Source organism: Herpailurus yagouaroundi, unplaced genomic scaffold (genome assembly GCF_014898765.1).
Source record: "Herpailurus yagouaroundi ecotype Mexico unplaced genomic scaffold, PumYag 189, whole genome shotgun sequence".
NCBI classification, from domain to species: domain Eukaryota; kingdom Metazoa; phylum Chordata; class Mammalia; order Carnivora; family Felidae; genus Herpailurus; species Herpailurus yagouaroundi.
In genome coordinates this window covers 16,212,965-16,230,427 of record NW_024412420.1, presented here as the reverse complement: position 1 = coordinate 16,230,427, position 17,463 = coordinate 16,212,965, and the positions used below count along the sequence as shown (strand labels likewise).

Genomic DNA, 17,463 nt, shown 5'->3' with positions numbered 1-17,463 from the left:
AATGTTTTTTTGTTATTGAGTTGGAGCCCAAGTGTCTTGAGGGCAAAGCATTGAAGAGCAGGCAATTGATTTACTGTGTAAAGCAGTTTACTATGACTGTAGGTTGGGTCTTAGACCTTTTACTTTGGGAATATCTCAAAATAAACTTACTCATCCAAGTGTTTTTCTGTTTTCTGAGATGCCTTATTTCAGTGTCTGTATGTCAATATTAAGTTAGGCTGTAATTTCTTAGATTCCCAGATAACTACCAACAGGCACATGCCATGAAATATACCCTCTTTTAGGTGATATCAGGGTGCTAAAGTCTCATTATTGCATTTAAGGAGAAACGACTATATCCGTTTAACTTTATTATATTTTATTTTTTTAAGGTTTTTTTCAAATTTTATTTTAGTTTTGTTTCCTTAAGCAATCTCTAAGACCACCACAGGGCTTGAACTCACAATCCCGAGATCAAAGAGTCCCATGTTCCACCAACCGAGCCAGCCAGGTGTCCCTAGCTTTGTATTTCAAAAATTTTTCTTCTGAGGCTTGCGTTTTAATATAAGCTCTTCTTTTGGGAAATTTTGTCATTTGCTTGTCTCTTCTGGTAAATCTGCATGAATCATTGCACCTATTAGCTCATGCTGAAGGAAGACCAGTGTATGTTCTTCCATGAAGTTCATTAGCTTTTTAAGGGATTTCAGTCTTCTCTGTGCTAGAAGAATGTTGCAGATTAAAACACACACACACACACACACACACACACACACACACACACACTTATATAATTTTCATTCATTTAGTCAACAGATGTTTGAACATCCTGTAGGTACTGGGGAAGTAGCAGTGAGCAAAAGAGAGTCTTTGCTCTTGTGCAGCTTACATCCCCTAGCAGGCGGCGGCGGAAGGAGATAAAAAACACGTGGTATGTTGGAGGCTGTCGAGTACCGTGAAGAAAAACTCAGCCGGGGTAGATGTGCTCTCTTCCATGGAGTGGTGTGAAGGGATATTTTGTGCAGAGGTGTGAGTGAGGTCAGAGAGCGAGCCACATAGTAGTCCAGGGAAAGAGCTTTCCAGGCAGGCATGGTATGTTCCAGAAGTAGAAAGGGGACCAGTGTGGGCAAAGGGGAGAGCAGTGGGAAAGGAGGTCAGAGAGGCCTTCAGGAGCGAAATGGGTCGTCTGGTGGGCTGAGGTAGGGGTTTGGATTTTTTTCTGAGTGGGCTTTGAACAGAAGAATGGAATGATAGGACTTCTCTCTTGAAAGGATCTGTAATGTGGAGATTAGACTGCGGAGGGACAAGGGTGAGCACACCAAGACCAGTTAGGAATTTAGCACATGGTGGCAGCGAGGTAGGAGGTGGGCTAGGTGAGAAGTGACACTGGCTCAGATTAAGATTGTAGCAGCAGAGGAGATGGTGAGAGATGCTCACATTCTAGATACATTCTGAAAGTAGAGCCAACAGGATTTGTTAATGGATTGGATGTTGGAAGGAAGAGGAGAGAGGTTGGAATCGAGGCTTCTTTTCTTTTTCTTTTTTTTTTAAACGTTTATTTATTTATTTTGAGAGAGAAAGAGAGAGCACAGAACAGGCAGTGAGAGAGGGAGAGAGAGAGAAAGAGAATCCGAAGCAGGCTCCACACTAGTGGTGCAGAGCCCGACGCGGGGCTCGAACTCGCAAACTGTGAGATCATGACCTGAGCTGAAACCAAGACTCAGATGCTTAACCGACTGAGCCACCCAGGCGCCCCCAGGCTTATTTTCAAGGCTTGTGGCCTGAGCCCATGCAAAAATGGAGTTGTCATTTGCGAAAATGGGGAAGTTGGCTGGGAGAGGTCTTTAATGAGGAGGTTGGTTTGGGGTGCTCTTTAGATATCCAAGTGGAGATGCTGAATAGGCAGTCAGGTATAAGACTGGAGCTCGTGAGAGAGGATAGGGCTGGGGATGTAAACTTGGGGATTGTCAATTTGTAGATGGAGAGTGAGTGCACAGAGAGAGAAGGGGTTTACTATTAAACTAGTTTTAACAGTGAAGCCTTTTCCTTTAACACTGCAAACTCTTTGCCTTGTAAATATGGAGAACAAACAGGGCTTCTGGAGGCGTTGGGGGAGGGGGGATGGGCTAAATGGGTAAGGGGCACTAAGGAATCTACTGCTGAAATCATTGTTGCACTATATGCTAACTAATTTGGATGTAAATTATATATTTTAAAAAATTAGAATAAAAAAACCCGCAAACTCTTTTTCTCATGGAAGATAGACTCCATAAACATGGTATTCTGTCACTGTGTTAGTAAAGATGTTGCTGTAGTTATCAAATGCAATAACCCCCTTCAGATTCAGTGGCACAAAGCCCCGACCGTTTTGTTACGTCCACGGATGCCGTGGGCAGAAATTCAGATAGGCACAGCAGGGGTGGCTGTCTTTGCTGCACAGTGACTGGGCCCCCAGCTGCCTTGAACGTCCAGGGCAGCCATCGTCCGGAGGCTGCTTCACCCACAGATCTGATGCCCAGGCTGGGATGAGTCAAAGGCTCATCTCAGCTGGGACTGCAGACCAAGTGCCTTCACGTGGCCTCTCCTGCCTTGGGCTTCTCACAGGGTGTTGGCTGGGTTCTGGGGAACGAGCCTTCTAAGAGAATCGGACGGAAGGCTTGGAAGTTGCATATCGACACTTCTGTTGTACTCTGTTGGTTGGAGCAGTCGTGGCCTTGGCCAGATTCAAGAGGAGGGGACAAAGACCCCTTGTCTCAATTGGAGGAGTATTAAAGAAGTTAGGGCCGTGTTTTATAACCACCACAAATGCCCTTTGAATTTGAGGTTCTGCCCTAAACCACAGTAACTTTGAAGGAAGGAGTTCCAACGCAGGATCCATGGATGTGTGTTGTCAGCCCCAGTTGTGCATTGCTGCGTACTAAGTGACCAGGATTACCTTAATATCTCTTTAGGGGAAAGTGGCCTGAATAAACTTGGGGAAAGGTTCTTGCTTCTCTCCAGTAAGTAGTGAGCTATATTATGGGTCTGTGATACCAAGATTCAGAAATTTAAGCTCCCTTTCTCTGGTTTATTTCAATTTCCTGTCTTTGAAGAATATTAATAACTTACATAGCATTCCAGATCAGTGGATGCTTTTCTGACTTTGTAATTGGGGCTTTGTCCAAAGATACAATACCCACAGGCTTCTACCAGCCTCTTGCACTTCTTCTCCCTTCAGTTGCCCTCAAGCCTGGAAATTTTGGCATGACACTTTGCTTGCCCAATCCAGTTGTTTCTCAAGGACTATATTCTTTCTGTTTTAATTTTTTTTTTCAACGTTTATTTATTTTTGGGACAGAGAGAGACAGAGCATGAACAGGGGAGGGGCAGAGAGAGAGGGAGATACAGAATCGGAAACAGGCTCCAGGCTCCGAGCCATCAGCCCAGAGCCTGACGCGGGGCTCGAACTCCCGGACCGCGAGATCGTGACCTGGCTGAAGTCGGACACTTAACCGACTGCGCCACCCAGGCGCCCCTCTTCTTTCTGTTTTAAAGAGTTGGCAAAGGGCTCCTGGCTGGCTCAGTCGGTAGAGCATCCAACTCTTGATCTTGGGGTTTTGAGTTCAAGCCCCACATTGGGCGTGGAGCCTACTTTAAATAAAATATATAATAGGGGCACCTGGGCGGCTCAGTTGGTTAAGCATCAGGCTTCAGCTCAGGCCATGATCTCATGGTTCGTGGGTTCGAGCCCAGCATCGGGCTCTATGCTGACAGCTCAGAGCCTGGACTCTACTTCAGATTCTGTGTCTCCCTCTTCCCTTCCCCACTCATGCTCGCGTGCTCTCTCTCTCTCTCTCTCTCTCTCTCTCTCTCAAAAATAAAACATTCAAAAACTTTTTTTAAAAAAATAAAAATGAAAATTGGGGTGCCTGACTGGCTCAGTCAGTAAAGCACGCAACTTTTGATCTTGAGGTTGGTTGGCCTGGCCCTCAGAATAACTCTTCCTAGATGCAGTGTCCTCGCCTGGGAGAATCTGGCTGATTCAACAGAGGGATAATATCCCCGCGGTTTATTCGTTCGGTGCGTGTTTTTGGAGTACCTGTCACGAGCCGGGCACTGTGCTGGATGCTGGGGGGTGAGGGGGAGAACACGCTACTGGGCAGCAGCCAAGGCTCTTCCTGCTCTCGTGGAGCTGGCATCCAGCGGTGGTGGTTATGCGTCGGTTATGGAGTCCTGGTGTTCGGGTCCCTGGCGGCGGCAGGGACAGAAGGAGGTCCGGTGGGGGGTGAGGGGTGTCTTGGTGTTTTTGAGCAGCTAAAAGAAGAGCAGAGCGAGCGCCGGGAGCTCAGCCAGCAGGCTGGGGCCAGCCGAGGCAAGAAAGACAGGGCTCACCAGGCCATCGGTCACATTAATAACACAGACACTTAACATGTTGTGCCAGCTGTGTCTTAAGTGCTTCTACACATTGAGTCATTTAGTCCTTACGGTGATCCTGTGTTGTCCTGTTGTCTGTCCTTTCTCACAGGTGAGGAAACTGAAGCACAGGGAGGCTAACTGGCTGCCACTTGCTCCCACACACCTAAGTGGGGGCACCTGGATCCGTGCCGGAAGCACAACGCTGGTCTGCTTTGATTTTACATATTTTGTTTTTCGGCCCAAGAACAATGCAAAGTCATCAGAGGGATTTAACGTAGGGGAGTGTTCAGATCAAATGTGGAAAATGGACTGGTGGCAAGCAAGCACATGCAGGGAGACAGTCAGAAGCTCTCATCATGGCCCATGTGTGTTTTGGCTCTGAGCTTTCTGGCTGATTTTCTTTTCCCTTCCTGACTCCTTTTCTGGGCGGGGAATGGGAGAGTTTGTGCGTCAGAGTACAAGCCCCAGACCCTTTCTGTTAAATAGCAATGTGCTACTTCCCCCAAAGCATTTATTCTTGGGTTGCAGCAATCTTAATGTCTTGAGGGGATGGAGCCTGATTGTAATTTACAGACCGAATAGTCTTTGGAGGCCGCCCAGCCCCGTGGCTCTCCCAGCGTCAGAGTACTACTGCTGCGACATTTCTCAGGGTGAACATTTAAGCTGCATTTGAACACCAAAGGCCGCAGGAACCTGGGAGGTTGTCCCTTACTCCTCCCTTTGTCTGGGTCACCTTTGCCCTTGAGACAGTCACCAAGCCCCCTCCCGCCTCCCTCTTTAATATCTCTGGAAGACGTCCACCTCAAAACAGCTTTGAGGCTGCTGCCCCGGTTCAGGCCACTGCCAAATCTCACCTTGATCATGGCAGCCTGAGGGATCTTTCTGAAATATAAATCAAATTGTCACCAGTCTGCCTAAAACTTTTCAGACTTCCTTATTGCCCCTGGACAAGGGTTCATATTTCTCCAACCTCATCTCATGCCATAGGCTTTATACAGTCACTGCAGTGTTCTGCTTCATTACAACTGCCTGGATCCCAGGCCTGGAGATTATTATTCAGTACATCCGGAGTAAGGGCCAGCATCTGGCTTCTGAAAGCCGCTCAGGTGATTCCAGAGTTGAACCCTGATCCCTGCTCTCATTCCAGGGTTCTCAAAGTGGCCACACGTTAGCATCATCCGAGAGATGTTAAGTAGCAAAACGTGGATCCCTGCCTCAGTGATTCCACTTTGACAAATCTGGTTTGATTTCCCAGGCACCTCTACTTTCAAAGAAAAAAAAAATTGCTCTTGTAATTCTGATCTGCAGCCAGGGTCGGGAACCTCTGTTGGCAGAGGGCATACTCCAGAGGGCAGGATCTGGGGTAGGTGTTAACGAGGAAGCAGATTGGCTCTGAAGTGTTTCACCCTTTCACGTACAGATCTCCACGTATCGAAGAGCCAAACTTCTGTAATTGTCTTACCCTCTTGGAACCCCACTTCCTGTTCCCCAAGTCTTCTCACTGGGCAAAACATTCAAGTTCTCGGACTCCCCACACTGATTGCCTGCTCTGAATGTGCTTGTTTCTTAGTGCACCGTTTAAATTGTGATGTAATTAGAGATTCATTCTAGATGCGGGCCACTTACAATGGGACGGATAGATTCTTTCATTCAAACACTGTATATGCCTGTTTAAAATACCATAAGATGGGGGTACCTGGCTGGCTCAGTTGGTAGATCATGTGACTCCTGATCTCAGGGTTTTGAGTTCAAGTCCCGTGTTGGGCAGACAGCTTACTTAAAACCATAGGATCACATTGGCTTGATATCATGATTGACTCATGGGTTACTTAAAAATCAATGAAAACTCCCACTCTGGGCTGATGGTGAAGAGCAGGAATTCTGAAAACGGACTATGTGGATTAGGGTTCCAGCTCTGTGCCATGACTACCTGTATGATCTTGGGTAAATCACTTAAAATTCTGTACCTAGTTTCCTCCTCTATAAAATGGGGATACAAATATATCTAGGTCACAGAGTTGTCGTGAGGATGAAATGAGTAAATAAATAGATGGCAAGTGCTTAAAACAGTGCCTGGAACATAGTAAGTGCCATATAAATTTAGTGATAGTCATTGGTTATTTGGCCTGCTCTTAAACCAAGGTTCTTACTTTCCATCTTTTTCTTTCATTTGGATATCACATAGTTGTTTTCACCTTTAGTCTTTTTAGGACCTGGAGCTATCCTTAGGTGAACTATGTAAGGAGATAACTTGATCAAAGAACCATGGGACCCTCCTGTCTTTCTTTTCTCCTGTTACATACTTACACTAAATCACAGTGTTACAAACTCCCTCCCTCAGCATAGGACACAAAGACCCATTAAAATGCACGCATTTGACATGGCAAGGTAAACTGACTTTATTATTTAACATGGCTAATCTGATACATTAATCTGTTCCCCAGGGCATTGAGGAAGTGGATTTATTTATTTATTTATTTTTAATTAATTAATTAATTTATTTATTTATTTTTATTTATATATGAAATTTATTGTCAGATTGGTTTCCATACAACACCCAGTGCTCATCCCAAAAGGTGCCCTCCTCAATACCCATCACCCACCCTCTCCTCCCTCCCACCCCCCATCAACGCTCAGTTTGCTCTCAGTTCTCAACAGTCTCTTATGCTTTGGCTCTCTCCCACTCTAAGCTCTTTTTTTTTTTTTTTTTTCCCTTCCCCTCCCCAGGAAGTGGATTTAGCATAAGAAGTACCCATGGAAGGAATGTTGTGGGAGGAAGGAAAAAGCCAGCACTACTGTGCCCCCAGCAACGCATGGGGGACATGCTTTAAAGCCATTGTTATTTATTTGTTTTTCTTTTTTTTTTTAACTTTTATAAGTCTTCCAAAAGAGCGGTCCTTCCCCATTTTACTGAAGAAAAAGCCTGTTCAGTAGTCAAGTAATGTCTTTAAAAGAAATAGTTGATAAAATGGCAGGCAGGGTTTGCACCCAGGCCCATCCAGTGTCAGAGCCTCCCGTTGTGCTTGACCTCACACCACCCTGCCTCGGAGGAGTCTGTCTGGTTGGGGGAGTGGAAGTGTCACCAAGTGACGCACACATTTGGTCTGTTTTGTGGTTTTCATCCAGAGCTCCGACCTGTGATCGGGCAGCCTCAACCATAAACTGAGTACTGAGTAATTGATGAAGCTTGCCTAATTGTGTTACTTTCAGTTTAGAGGGAATTATGTTTATATTGTTGCGCCTTTCATCTGAGATATTTGTGATCAAATATGGTGCTGATCCCAAATCAAGTATGGAGAATACGTCCATTTTTAAAAAATTCTTTGACACTGGGGCACCTGGGTGGCACGTTTGGTTGAGCTTCTGACTCTTGGTTTTGGCTCAGATCATGATCTGGAGGTTCATGGGTTCAAGCCCTGTGTTTGGCTCCATGCTGGCAGCATGGAGCCTGCTTGGGATTCTCTCTCTCTGACCCTTCCTTACTTGTGCTGTCTTTGTCTTTCAAAATAGATAAATAAACTTAAAAAAAAAAGAAAAGAGGGGCGCCTGGGTGGCTCAGTTGGTTGAGCGACTGACTTCGGCCCAGGTAGTGATCTCACGGTTTGTGAGTTCGAACCTCGCATCAGGGTCTGTGCTGACAGCTTGGAGCCTGGAGCCTACTTCTGATTCTGTGTCTCCCTGTCTCTCTGCCCCTCCCCCACTTATGCTCTGTCTCTCTCTGTCTCAGAAATAAATAGAAACATCAAAAAAAAAAAAAAAAAAAAGAAATTCCTTGACACTTACTAGATCTGAAATAACTGGAGACCTTGGTAATTCATAGTTCTCGGAATCCTTTTGTCAAAGATGACTGGATGATATAGGGCAGCTGGGTGGCTCAGTCTGTTGAGCGTCTGACTGTGGCTCAGGTCATGATCTCACGGTCTGTGAGTTCGAGCCCCACGTCAGGCTCTGTGCTGACAGCTTGGAGCCTGGAGCCTGCTTCAGATTCTGTGTCTCCCTCTCTCTCTGCCCCTGTCCTGCTCATGCTCTGTCTCTCTCTCAAAAATAAATAAACATTAAAAATTTTTTTTAATAAAAAATTTGTCCTTTTTCTCACTTTTCTGAGTTCTACTCCCCAGTAGTTTAGTACTTCTTCTATATACTCAAATTTGTCACGTTAGTAGGGAACTGTAATTCACGTTCTTTTAGATCTTAGTGTCCATTTTTACAAGGAAGAGTTGGTTTCTGACTTTAAAGCAAATCCTATTATTTGTAACTAAATATATTTGAATATTACAATAGGTGTAGTTGGATTGGGCACTCAGCTGTTAATATTTTGTATTTTAAGGAAATTAAAATTAGATTTGTATATAAACTTATTATAAAGGCAAACACTTGATCTTCTACCTTATAAAGGTACTATTTGGATTTGTAAGCAACGATATTATATATTTACTATACAAGCATACTTATTTTGAATTATCTTTTTCTAATTTGAAATTCCAGAGTCTTAATGTCTAAGGTAATTATGAATAGTTAAATTACAAATGGTTAAATAGGTAAAGCTGTAATATTAAAAAAAAATTTAACATTCATTTATTTTTGAGAGACAGAGAGACAGAGTGTGACCAGGGGAAGGGCAGAGAGAGAGGGAGACACAGAATCTGAAGCAGGCTCCAGGCTCTGAGCTGTCAGCACAGAGCCCGATGCAAGGCTTGAACTCACAAATGGCGAGAACATGACCTGAGCCGAAGTTGAACGCTTAAATGACTGAGCCACCCACGCACCCTAAAGTTGTAATATTTAAATGTAGGCTCTGTGGGGTGCCTGGGTGTCTCAGCTGGTTGAGTGTCTGACTCTAGATTTTGGGCTCAGGTCATGATATCGCAGTTGTGAGATTGAGCCTTTTGTCAGTCTCTGTGCTAAGCATGGAGCCTGCTTGGGATTCTCTCTGTCTCTGTCTCTGTGTCTGTCTCTCTCTCTGTCCCTCTCCGCCTCCCTCCCTCCCTCCCTCTCTCCCTCCCTCTTTCCCTCTCCCCCTTCCCTCCCCCTCCCTCTTCCCCTCCCCTTCCCTTTTTCCCTCTCTGCCTCTCCCTCTGCCTCCTCCCCCACTCACATGCTCTCTCTCTCTATACATATATAAAATTTTTAAAAAATTAAAAGTGAATATAAAGCTGTAAAATTACAATGGTCCTAATGTTTTAAGATTTATTTTTAAGTAATCTCTAGCCCAATGTGGGGCTCGAATTTACAACCTCGAGATCAAGAGTTGCATGCTCCACCGACTAAGCCAGCTAGGTACGCCTTATATTTTAATTAATTAGTTAATTAATTAATTTTCAAAGTAGGCTTCATGCCCAGTGTGGAGTCTAATGCAGGGCTTAAACTGATAACCCTGAGATCAAGAGTTGGATATTTAACCTACTGAGCCACCTAGGCACCCCACCCCTAATATTTTAGAAGAGAGAAAATATATACACACTCTGAGTAGGTTAAAAGGTATTACATGAACATGGCAATTGTAGTTCTGGAGAGTGGGATGGTAGGATATGGGTGATTTTATCTTTTTTTTTCCCCTTAAGTTTTTTTTTTTAATGTTTATTTTATTTATTTTAGAGAGGGAGAGGGAGAGAGAATCCCAAGCAGGCTGTGCACTGTCAGTGTGGAGCCCGACACAGGGCTTAAACCCACGAACCATGAGATCATGACCTGAACCCAAACCCAAGAGTTGGATGAGCCACCCAGGCATCCCTGGGTGATTTTATCTGTTGGATTTCTGTTACTTTACACTTTGGTTGCCTTAGTCACTGGCCTTTTCTAACAGCAAAGAGGATGTTAGAATAGGCAACCAATAAAATATGTCTATGCTCTATTTATAATATAGGTATTTCGAACATAGATTGTGGCTAACACCCAAAGGAGAATCTTGTGACACATTGCAAGGTGGAACAGAAATTATCTTTAGGTCACTTTCTGTTTTGGATTGTTGTATGCCCCTGGGTTTTGTCTCTCTCCTCACTTTGGCCCCTCACTCCACTGCCCCTGTCATAAACGCACTGGTGCATGGATGTGAACTGCAAATCTGAATTTAAAATGAAGTTTTAGGGGTGCCTGGGTGGCGCAGTCGGTTAAGCGTCTGACTTCAGCCAGGTCACGATCTCACGGTCCGTGAGTTTGAGCCCCGCGTCAGGCTCTGGGCTGATGGCTCGGAGCCTGGAGCCTGTTTCCGATTCTGTGTCTCCCTCTCTCTCTGCCCCTCCCCCGTTCATGCTCTGTCTCTCTCTGTCCCAAAAATAAATAAAAAACGTTAAAAAAAAAAATTAAAAAAAAAAAAATGAAGTTTTATATAGTGATGTAATGAATCCCTTTCGTAAGCAGTCCTGATTTGTGTTTCTCAACACATCTCTTGGTTTCCTTAGAATGCAGTACATAAATGAGAACTGTGACTTTGGATAAACTTTTTAGTGATCTTTACAGTAATAAGTTCCCCATTAGACAATAGCTGTTTGCTTTATGACTTGTTGGTAAGTTATCCCCAAGGGGTTGAGAAATTCCTGTTTTGAAAAGTCCGGAAAGTCTTTGGTGACTTACTGTTTCATTTTTATTTTTCTTTTCTCTAAAGTTGTGGAGAACACGATCACACTGAGGTTCCCCTCCTATGCTGGCACCTCCTGTCTGCTAACCTAAACTTAGCACTTACACCTTGAGAGAACGACACCTGATGTCATGCCCTAAGCCAGCCCCTGTATGGAATGAACTCATTTCTCTCTTGTGCACCCAGAATGATACTTGGCATTCAAATTGTGCAAATCATTTTCTGTGTGTCCTGCTGTTCAGTGAAAGTGGTTATTAAATCACAGGCTTCCCCCTATTCTGCAGATGAGAAACACTTTAGTTAGACCTTACATGGAGCTCTTTAGGTTAATTTGTGATTTGAAAAACCAGAACTGAGATTGTGAAATAAAGTAGGCTCTTGTAAAACTTTTTCCAGTAAAACAGTTGCCACAAGCTAGTTGGCAATGGTTTTCGTAGACAATCTGGCTAGTGATCTCTTAAGGATATGCAATTCTTATGAAGAGCATGTGGGCTGATTGCCCTGTAGCTGCTGTTAATGAAATAGGGTTTGTAGCTAAGCAGCCTGTAAGGAGATCAGCACTATTTCACTCTTTGCCCATGTTCTCCTTAAAAATACTACCTGCTCTCTGCCTTCAATTTACATTGATTAAAAAAAAAAATAGGATAGCTATTACGATATTACCTAGAGTGATTAGACTAAGAAGCAGAGCATAACGTCAGTCATTTTTGCTTCAATTTTATGGGAAAAAACTAGTAACTGGTTTCTGGTCTAAGTAATGACATAATTATTGTACTACTTGACTATATCCCATTTGTGTTGTCTCCCCACTAAAACCAAAACCTCAACAACAAAAACCCCTCTGAGTTGTGGACTTGAAATGAATTGGGCAATTTTCAAGAACTTGTCATTTTTTTAATGGTTTGAAAATGCAGACATTCATGTGCGACCTCAACATTCATCTCTAATTGAGCAGGTGTGATGGGATGTTGCTTTGTGGCTCTAACATGGAACATCAGGGAATAGACTGTGATGGCTCTACATTTGTATCCAAGATAAGCAATTAAATAATAAGTCTATTTTTTATCAATTTATAACACTGAATTTTATAAAAAGTGAGTGTCTAGGGGTTCCTGGCTGGCTCAGTCTGTAGAGCAGGCAACTCTTGATCTCAGGGTTGGGAGTTCAAGTCTCACATTGGGATAGAGTGTATTTAAAAAAAAAAAAAAAAAAAAAGGTGTCTATTTCTTTAAATCCTTTATTAGGAAAACTATAGCTTTTTGGTTACACAAGAGCAGCAGTATCCAATAAAAATAGAATGCAAGTCACGTATGTAATGTTAAATTTTCTTTTTAATTAAAAAAATTTTTTTAATGTTTATTTATTTTTGAGAGAGAGACAGAACATGAGCGGGGGAGGGGCAGAGAGAGAGGGAAACAGAATCTGAAGCAGGCTCCAGGCTCTGAGCTGTCAGCACAGAGCCTGGTGCGGGGCTCGAACTCACAAACTGTGAGATCGTGACCTGAGACGAAGTCGGCCGCTTAACAGACTGAGCCACCCAGGTGCCCCTGTAATGTTAAATTTTCTAGTAGCCACATTAGAAGTAGAAAGATTTAGTGAAATTAATTTTAATAATATATTTTATTTAACCCAGTACATCCAAGATATTATCATTTCAACATTAGTGAGATATTTTACTTTCTTTTTTTTTGTATTAAGTCTTCAAAACCCACTGTACATTTTACACTTACAGTATATCTCAGTTTGAACTAGCCACATTTTTTTTAAATTTTTTTTTTTAACGTTTATTTATTTTTGAGACAGAGAGAGACACAGCATGAACGGGGGAGGGGCAGAGAGAGAGGGAGACACAGAATCGGAAGCAGGCTCCAGGCTCTGAGCCATTAGCCCAGAGCCCGACACGGGGCTCGAACTCACGGACCGCGAGATCGTGACCTGAGCTGAAGTCGGACGCTTAACCAACTGAGCCACCCAGGCACCCCTGAACTAGCCACATTTTGAGTGCTCAGTAGCCACATGTGGCTAGTGGCCACCATATTGAATTAATGTAAATCTAGAGTTTCAACACATTTGTGTGCAGTAGACTCTACATAAATTGACATATTATACAGATTTCTATGCAGATCACATCCTGAGAAACATAAGGCAGATCTTGACACTTTTAGTTCTGAGGCAGATTTTAACTCGGCCCTAATGTGAATATTGTAAGAGAATTCTAATGGCCTTTGATTTCTTATTGAGGGTGACACACGCCACGGTTATAATGCCTCAGCTACCCCTTTCATTCCAGCCAGTGTTTGGTTTACATGTACCACAGCCCAAGCAGCATCTGTCCTGTGGCAGGTTGGTCTTGGGGGTGGCAAGGAGAGGGGCAACTGCAAAGGCATGGTAGATGAACGTGTTTGGGAGGTTCCTAAGAGGATAGAAGACATTGTTTAGAAAAAAAAAATTCCCAAGCACCCAGGAAACTTACTTAATTCCCCTCTAATGCTGTTGGAAAATTGAATTTATTTGTGGAAACGTATTGGTCTGATTGGGGCAAATATGTCATTCTGAAATTCTCATCTCTTTGCTTTATTGAATTTTTTCATCAGTGGAATTTAAGCCCTTGGTACATGAGGAGGGAAATACCTCAGGTCTGTGCTATAAGTGTAAAGTACACAACGGATTTAGAGAAGTACCAAAGGAAGAATGTAAAGTGTCTCTTTAATTTTTGTGCAGTTATATGTTGAAGTGATAACATTTTATACTCTATGTAGATAGATATGTATGTCTATGTATATCTACGTAGATATATATACCTATGTATATATCTACATAGATCTGTATATATATACTATATATTTTTAAGTGTTTTTAACTTTATTATTTATTATTTTTTTAAGTAAGCCTGTGCCCCAAGCGAGGCTTGAACTCAAAAGCCCGAGATTAAGAGTTTCATGCTCTCGTGGGGAGCCTGGGTGGCTCAGTTGGTTAAGTGTCCAGCTTCAGCTCAGGTCATGATCTCACTCTCTGTGAGTTTGAGCCCCACACTGGTCTCTGTGCTGACAGCTCAGAGCCTGGAGCCTGCTTTGGATTCTATGTCTCTCCCTCTCTTTGCCCCTCCCCCACTTGCATTCTGTCTCTCTCTCAAAAAAAAAAAAAAAACTAAATTTAAAAAACTTTAATTTACTTGTTTCTTTTTAGTTTTTTAATATGGCTACCAGAAAACCCAAGATTCTGTATGTGGCTTGCATCTCTTTTGGATGGTGTTCCTTAGATTGTTCATTGTTCAGTATAAAAGACCACTTGGGGGGGGGGAGGCGCCTGGGTGGCTCAGTCGGTTAAGCAGCTGACTTCGGCTCGGGTCATGATCTCGCGGTCCGTGAGTTCGAGCCCCGAGTCAGGCTCTGTGCTGACAGCTTAGAGCCTGGAGCCTGTTTCGGATTCTGTGTCTCCCTCTCTCTCTGACCCTCCCCTGTCATGCTCTGTCTCTCTCTGTCTCAAAAATAAATAAACGTTAAAAAAAAAAAAAAAAAAAAGACCACTGGGAAGGTCCTGCCTGTGCTTTCCTGAATGTATGCTTGAGAGCTTGACAGTTGATAGCACCTTTGGGATCCTGCACCTTGGCAGTAGCAGGTGGGTTATTCTGTGTGTGTTCCCACAAAAGTGGGAAGGAACCTGCAGCACAGGCCTCTTAGTCGCTGTATGAAAACCTGATCCTGAACCACTTAGCTACCATTATACTTGCTGCTTGGGGAACAGAAGACCTATTGGTGTTTTGTTTTGTTTTGTTTTGTTTTGTTTTAATTTTTATTTTATTTTATTTTATTTATTTATTTTTTTAATTTTTTTTAACGTTTATTTATTTTTGAGACAGAGAGAGACAGAGCACGAATGGGGGAGGGTCAGAGAGAGAGGAAGACACAGAATCTGAAACAGGCTCCAGGCTCTGAGCGGTCCGCACAGAGCCTGACGCGGGGCTTGAACTCACGAACCACGAGATCATGACCCGAGCCGAAGTCGGACGCTTAACTGACTGAGCCACCCAGGCGCCCCTAATTTTTATTTTTGAGAGAGACAGAGGCAGAATGCAGGTGGGTTAGGGGCAGAGAGAGAGGGAGGCACAGAATCCAAAGCAGGCTCCAGGCTCCGAGCTGTCAGCACAGAGCCCGACGCAGGGCTCGAACCCACGAGGTGTGAGATCGTGACCTGAGCCGAAGTTGGAAGCTCAACCAACTGAACCAACTAGGCACCCCAAGACCTATTGGTTTTGTTACCAGTTTGCTCTGTAATTTTTATGATTTTTAAAATATTTATTTGTTTATGTTTATTTTTGAGAGAGAGAGAGAATGAGAGTGAGTGGGGGAGGGGCAGAGAGAGAGAGAGAGAGAGAGAGAGGGAGGGAGGGAGGGAGACACAGACAGGATCCAAGATGGGCTCTGCACTAATAGCACAGAGCCCAATGTGGGGCTTAAACTCACAAACCGTGAAGTCATGACCTGAGCCAAAGTTGGATGCTTAACTGACTGGGCCACTCAGGTGCCCTGACTCCGTAATTTTTATGAAAGGGGCAGTTATAAGGGTGCTTCTTCATGCCTCCTCTGAGAAATAAATAAAGAACTCTGGATAAGTGTACATGTTTGTGTGCCTTCAGTCTTTCATTAAATGTTCTCACAATCCCAGAGAACCATCTCAGTATACTTTGATCTGTACATATGTCACTCTTTGGCTATTACTCGTAGTCATTTTTACAACTTCTTAAGACTGCTCGGTCTGTACTGATGTTTCCATGGCGTGCCTGGGTGGCTCAGTTGGTTCAGTGTCCAGCTCTTGATTTTGGCTCAAGTCATGATCTCATGGTCGTTGCATAGAGCCCTTGTCCAGCTCTGCACTAGGCATGGAGCCTGCTTAAGATTCTGTCTTTCCCCCTCCCTCTGCCCCAATACCTGCTTTTGCGCTCTCTCTCTCAAAAAAAAAAAAAAAAAAGGGGGGGGGCGCCTGGGTGGCTCAGTTGGTTAAGCGTCTGACTTCGGCTCGGGTCATGATCTCACAGTCCATGAGTTTGAGCCCCGCGTCAGGCTCTGTGCTCACAGCTCAGAGCCTGGAGCCTGCATTGGATTCTGTGTCTCCCTCTCTCTCTGCCCCTCCCCTGCTCATGCTCTGTCTCTCTCTGTCTCAAAAATGAGTACAAACATTAAAAATTTTTTTGAAAAAAAAAAAGATATTTCCGTGACCCAAGCTATTCAGAAAGAGGACTAAAGGTGATTAGCCAGGTTGGTTTCTCATACCTGAGCATTTCCCGGGTGTATTCATGAGCTTGTATGCCTGGGGACAAAACTTGTATGCCTGGTATTTAGCATCTCTTCTTTCTCATCCCGGAATGAGAACTTTCAAAACAAAATTACTTTTCATTGAGTGGGAGAATCCCAGGCAGGTCCTTGCTTATACTTTTAAACCTGTATTCCTTGAGTTTTGCTCTCCGTCCTCCCTGAGCAGCCACATTCCGCATTTTGGTTTTAGTTTAGGGTTTGGTGTATATTCCTTCCAGTTCACCCACTGAAAAGGGGGGGACTGGGTGGAAAGGAAAGAGCTAACATCTGTTCAGCATCTGTTGTGTGCCAGGCACTGGGCTGGGTTCTTTGGAAATATCTCAATAACCATGAGAAATAGAAATTATGATCTCTTCCTCTGATGAGGAAGTGGAAACCTGGAAGTTATGTAATTTTTCAGCTTCACATACTTCTGGTAGATAATGGATTCTGGAACTTGGCAGAGGCCATGCTGACCTTGACATCCTAGCCAATAAGAAGTTGCGACGTGGTTCCAGAGTTAGAGACTGTGAATGTGTACGTATTGTTGTACACGGGGAGAAACACGCAGGGTCCTTTCCAAAGCATCTTTTATTCCTAAGCGCAGACCTGATGCCTGTGTTGGGTAGGTGGGGTGTTTCTAGATTTTTGACTCCTACTTGGGCTTGCAGTGACCATATGAACACTTTGGTTTACAGCTGGGACCCCTGACTCCCGCAGGATGGCCCAATGGAATCAGCTACAGCAGCTCGACACACGGTACCTGGAGCAGCTTCATCAGCTGTACAGTGACAGCTTCCCAATGGAGCTGCGGCAGTTTCTGGCCCCTTGGATTGAGAGTCAAGATTGGTAAGTCCTTCCTGAGAAACTCCCCAAATTGTCAGGTTTTGGTTTGAGTCAAGAGACATAACGTGCTGTAGCTTCATTCTGTGCTACCTATTTCATCAAAAAACTTAGGGGTGTAGGTGGTGGGGTGAAAGAGATCAGGAGATAAAGAGGTACTCTCGGTCTTGTAAAAATGTTTTCTGTATTAGAAGTGTGTGCGGGCAACTGTCTCTTGGCACACTGAAGCAGCCTGCTTGGTGGTGGATGTTTTGAAGGCTGATTTGGATCTCATTGACTTGGTGAGATCCTCTGTGTGTTCTGACACTCCAGGCATGTGCTACAAATGTTTTTTATCTCAGTGAAAGTTCTGGCATGGGTAGAGATTCAGGCCCATAATTCTGA

General features: G+C 43.9%; 1 protein-coding gene across 5 annotated transcripts in view; it reads left to right on the top strand.

Annotated features, from left to right (window-relative positions):
• STAT3 (signal transducer and activator of transcription 3) overlaps nucleotides 1-17,463 on the top strand; it is a 68,765-nt gene that overhangs the window by 20,888 nt on the left and 30,414 nt on the right. For 3 of the 5 annotated variants that reach the window (XM_040497601.1, XM_040497599.1, XM_040497600.1), the window contains exon 1: nucleotides 16,958-17,085. In XM_040497601.1, the coding sequence (XP_040353535.1) occupies nucleotides 16,958-17,085 (128 nt within the window). Of the gene's footprint in view, nucleotides 1-16,934; nucleotides 17,086-17,463 lie in introns of those variants that run through there. The other 2 variants (XM_040497597.1, XM_040497598.1) reach the window with 1 other exon arrangement.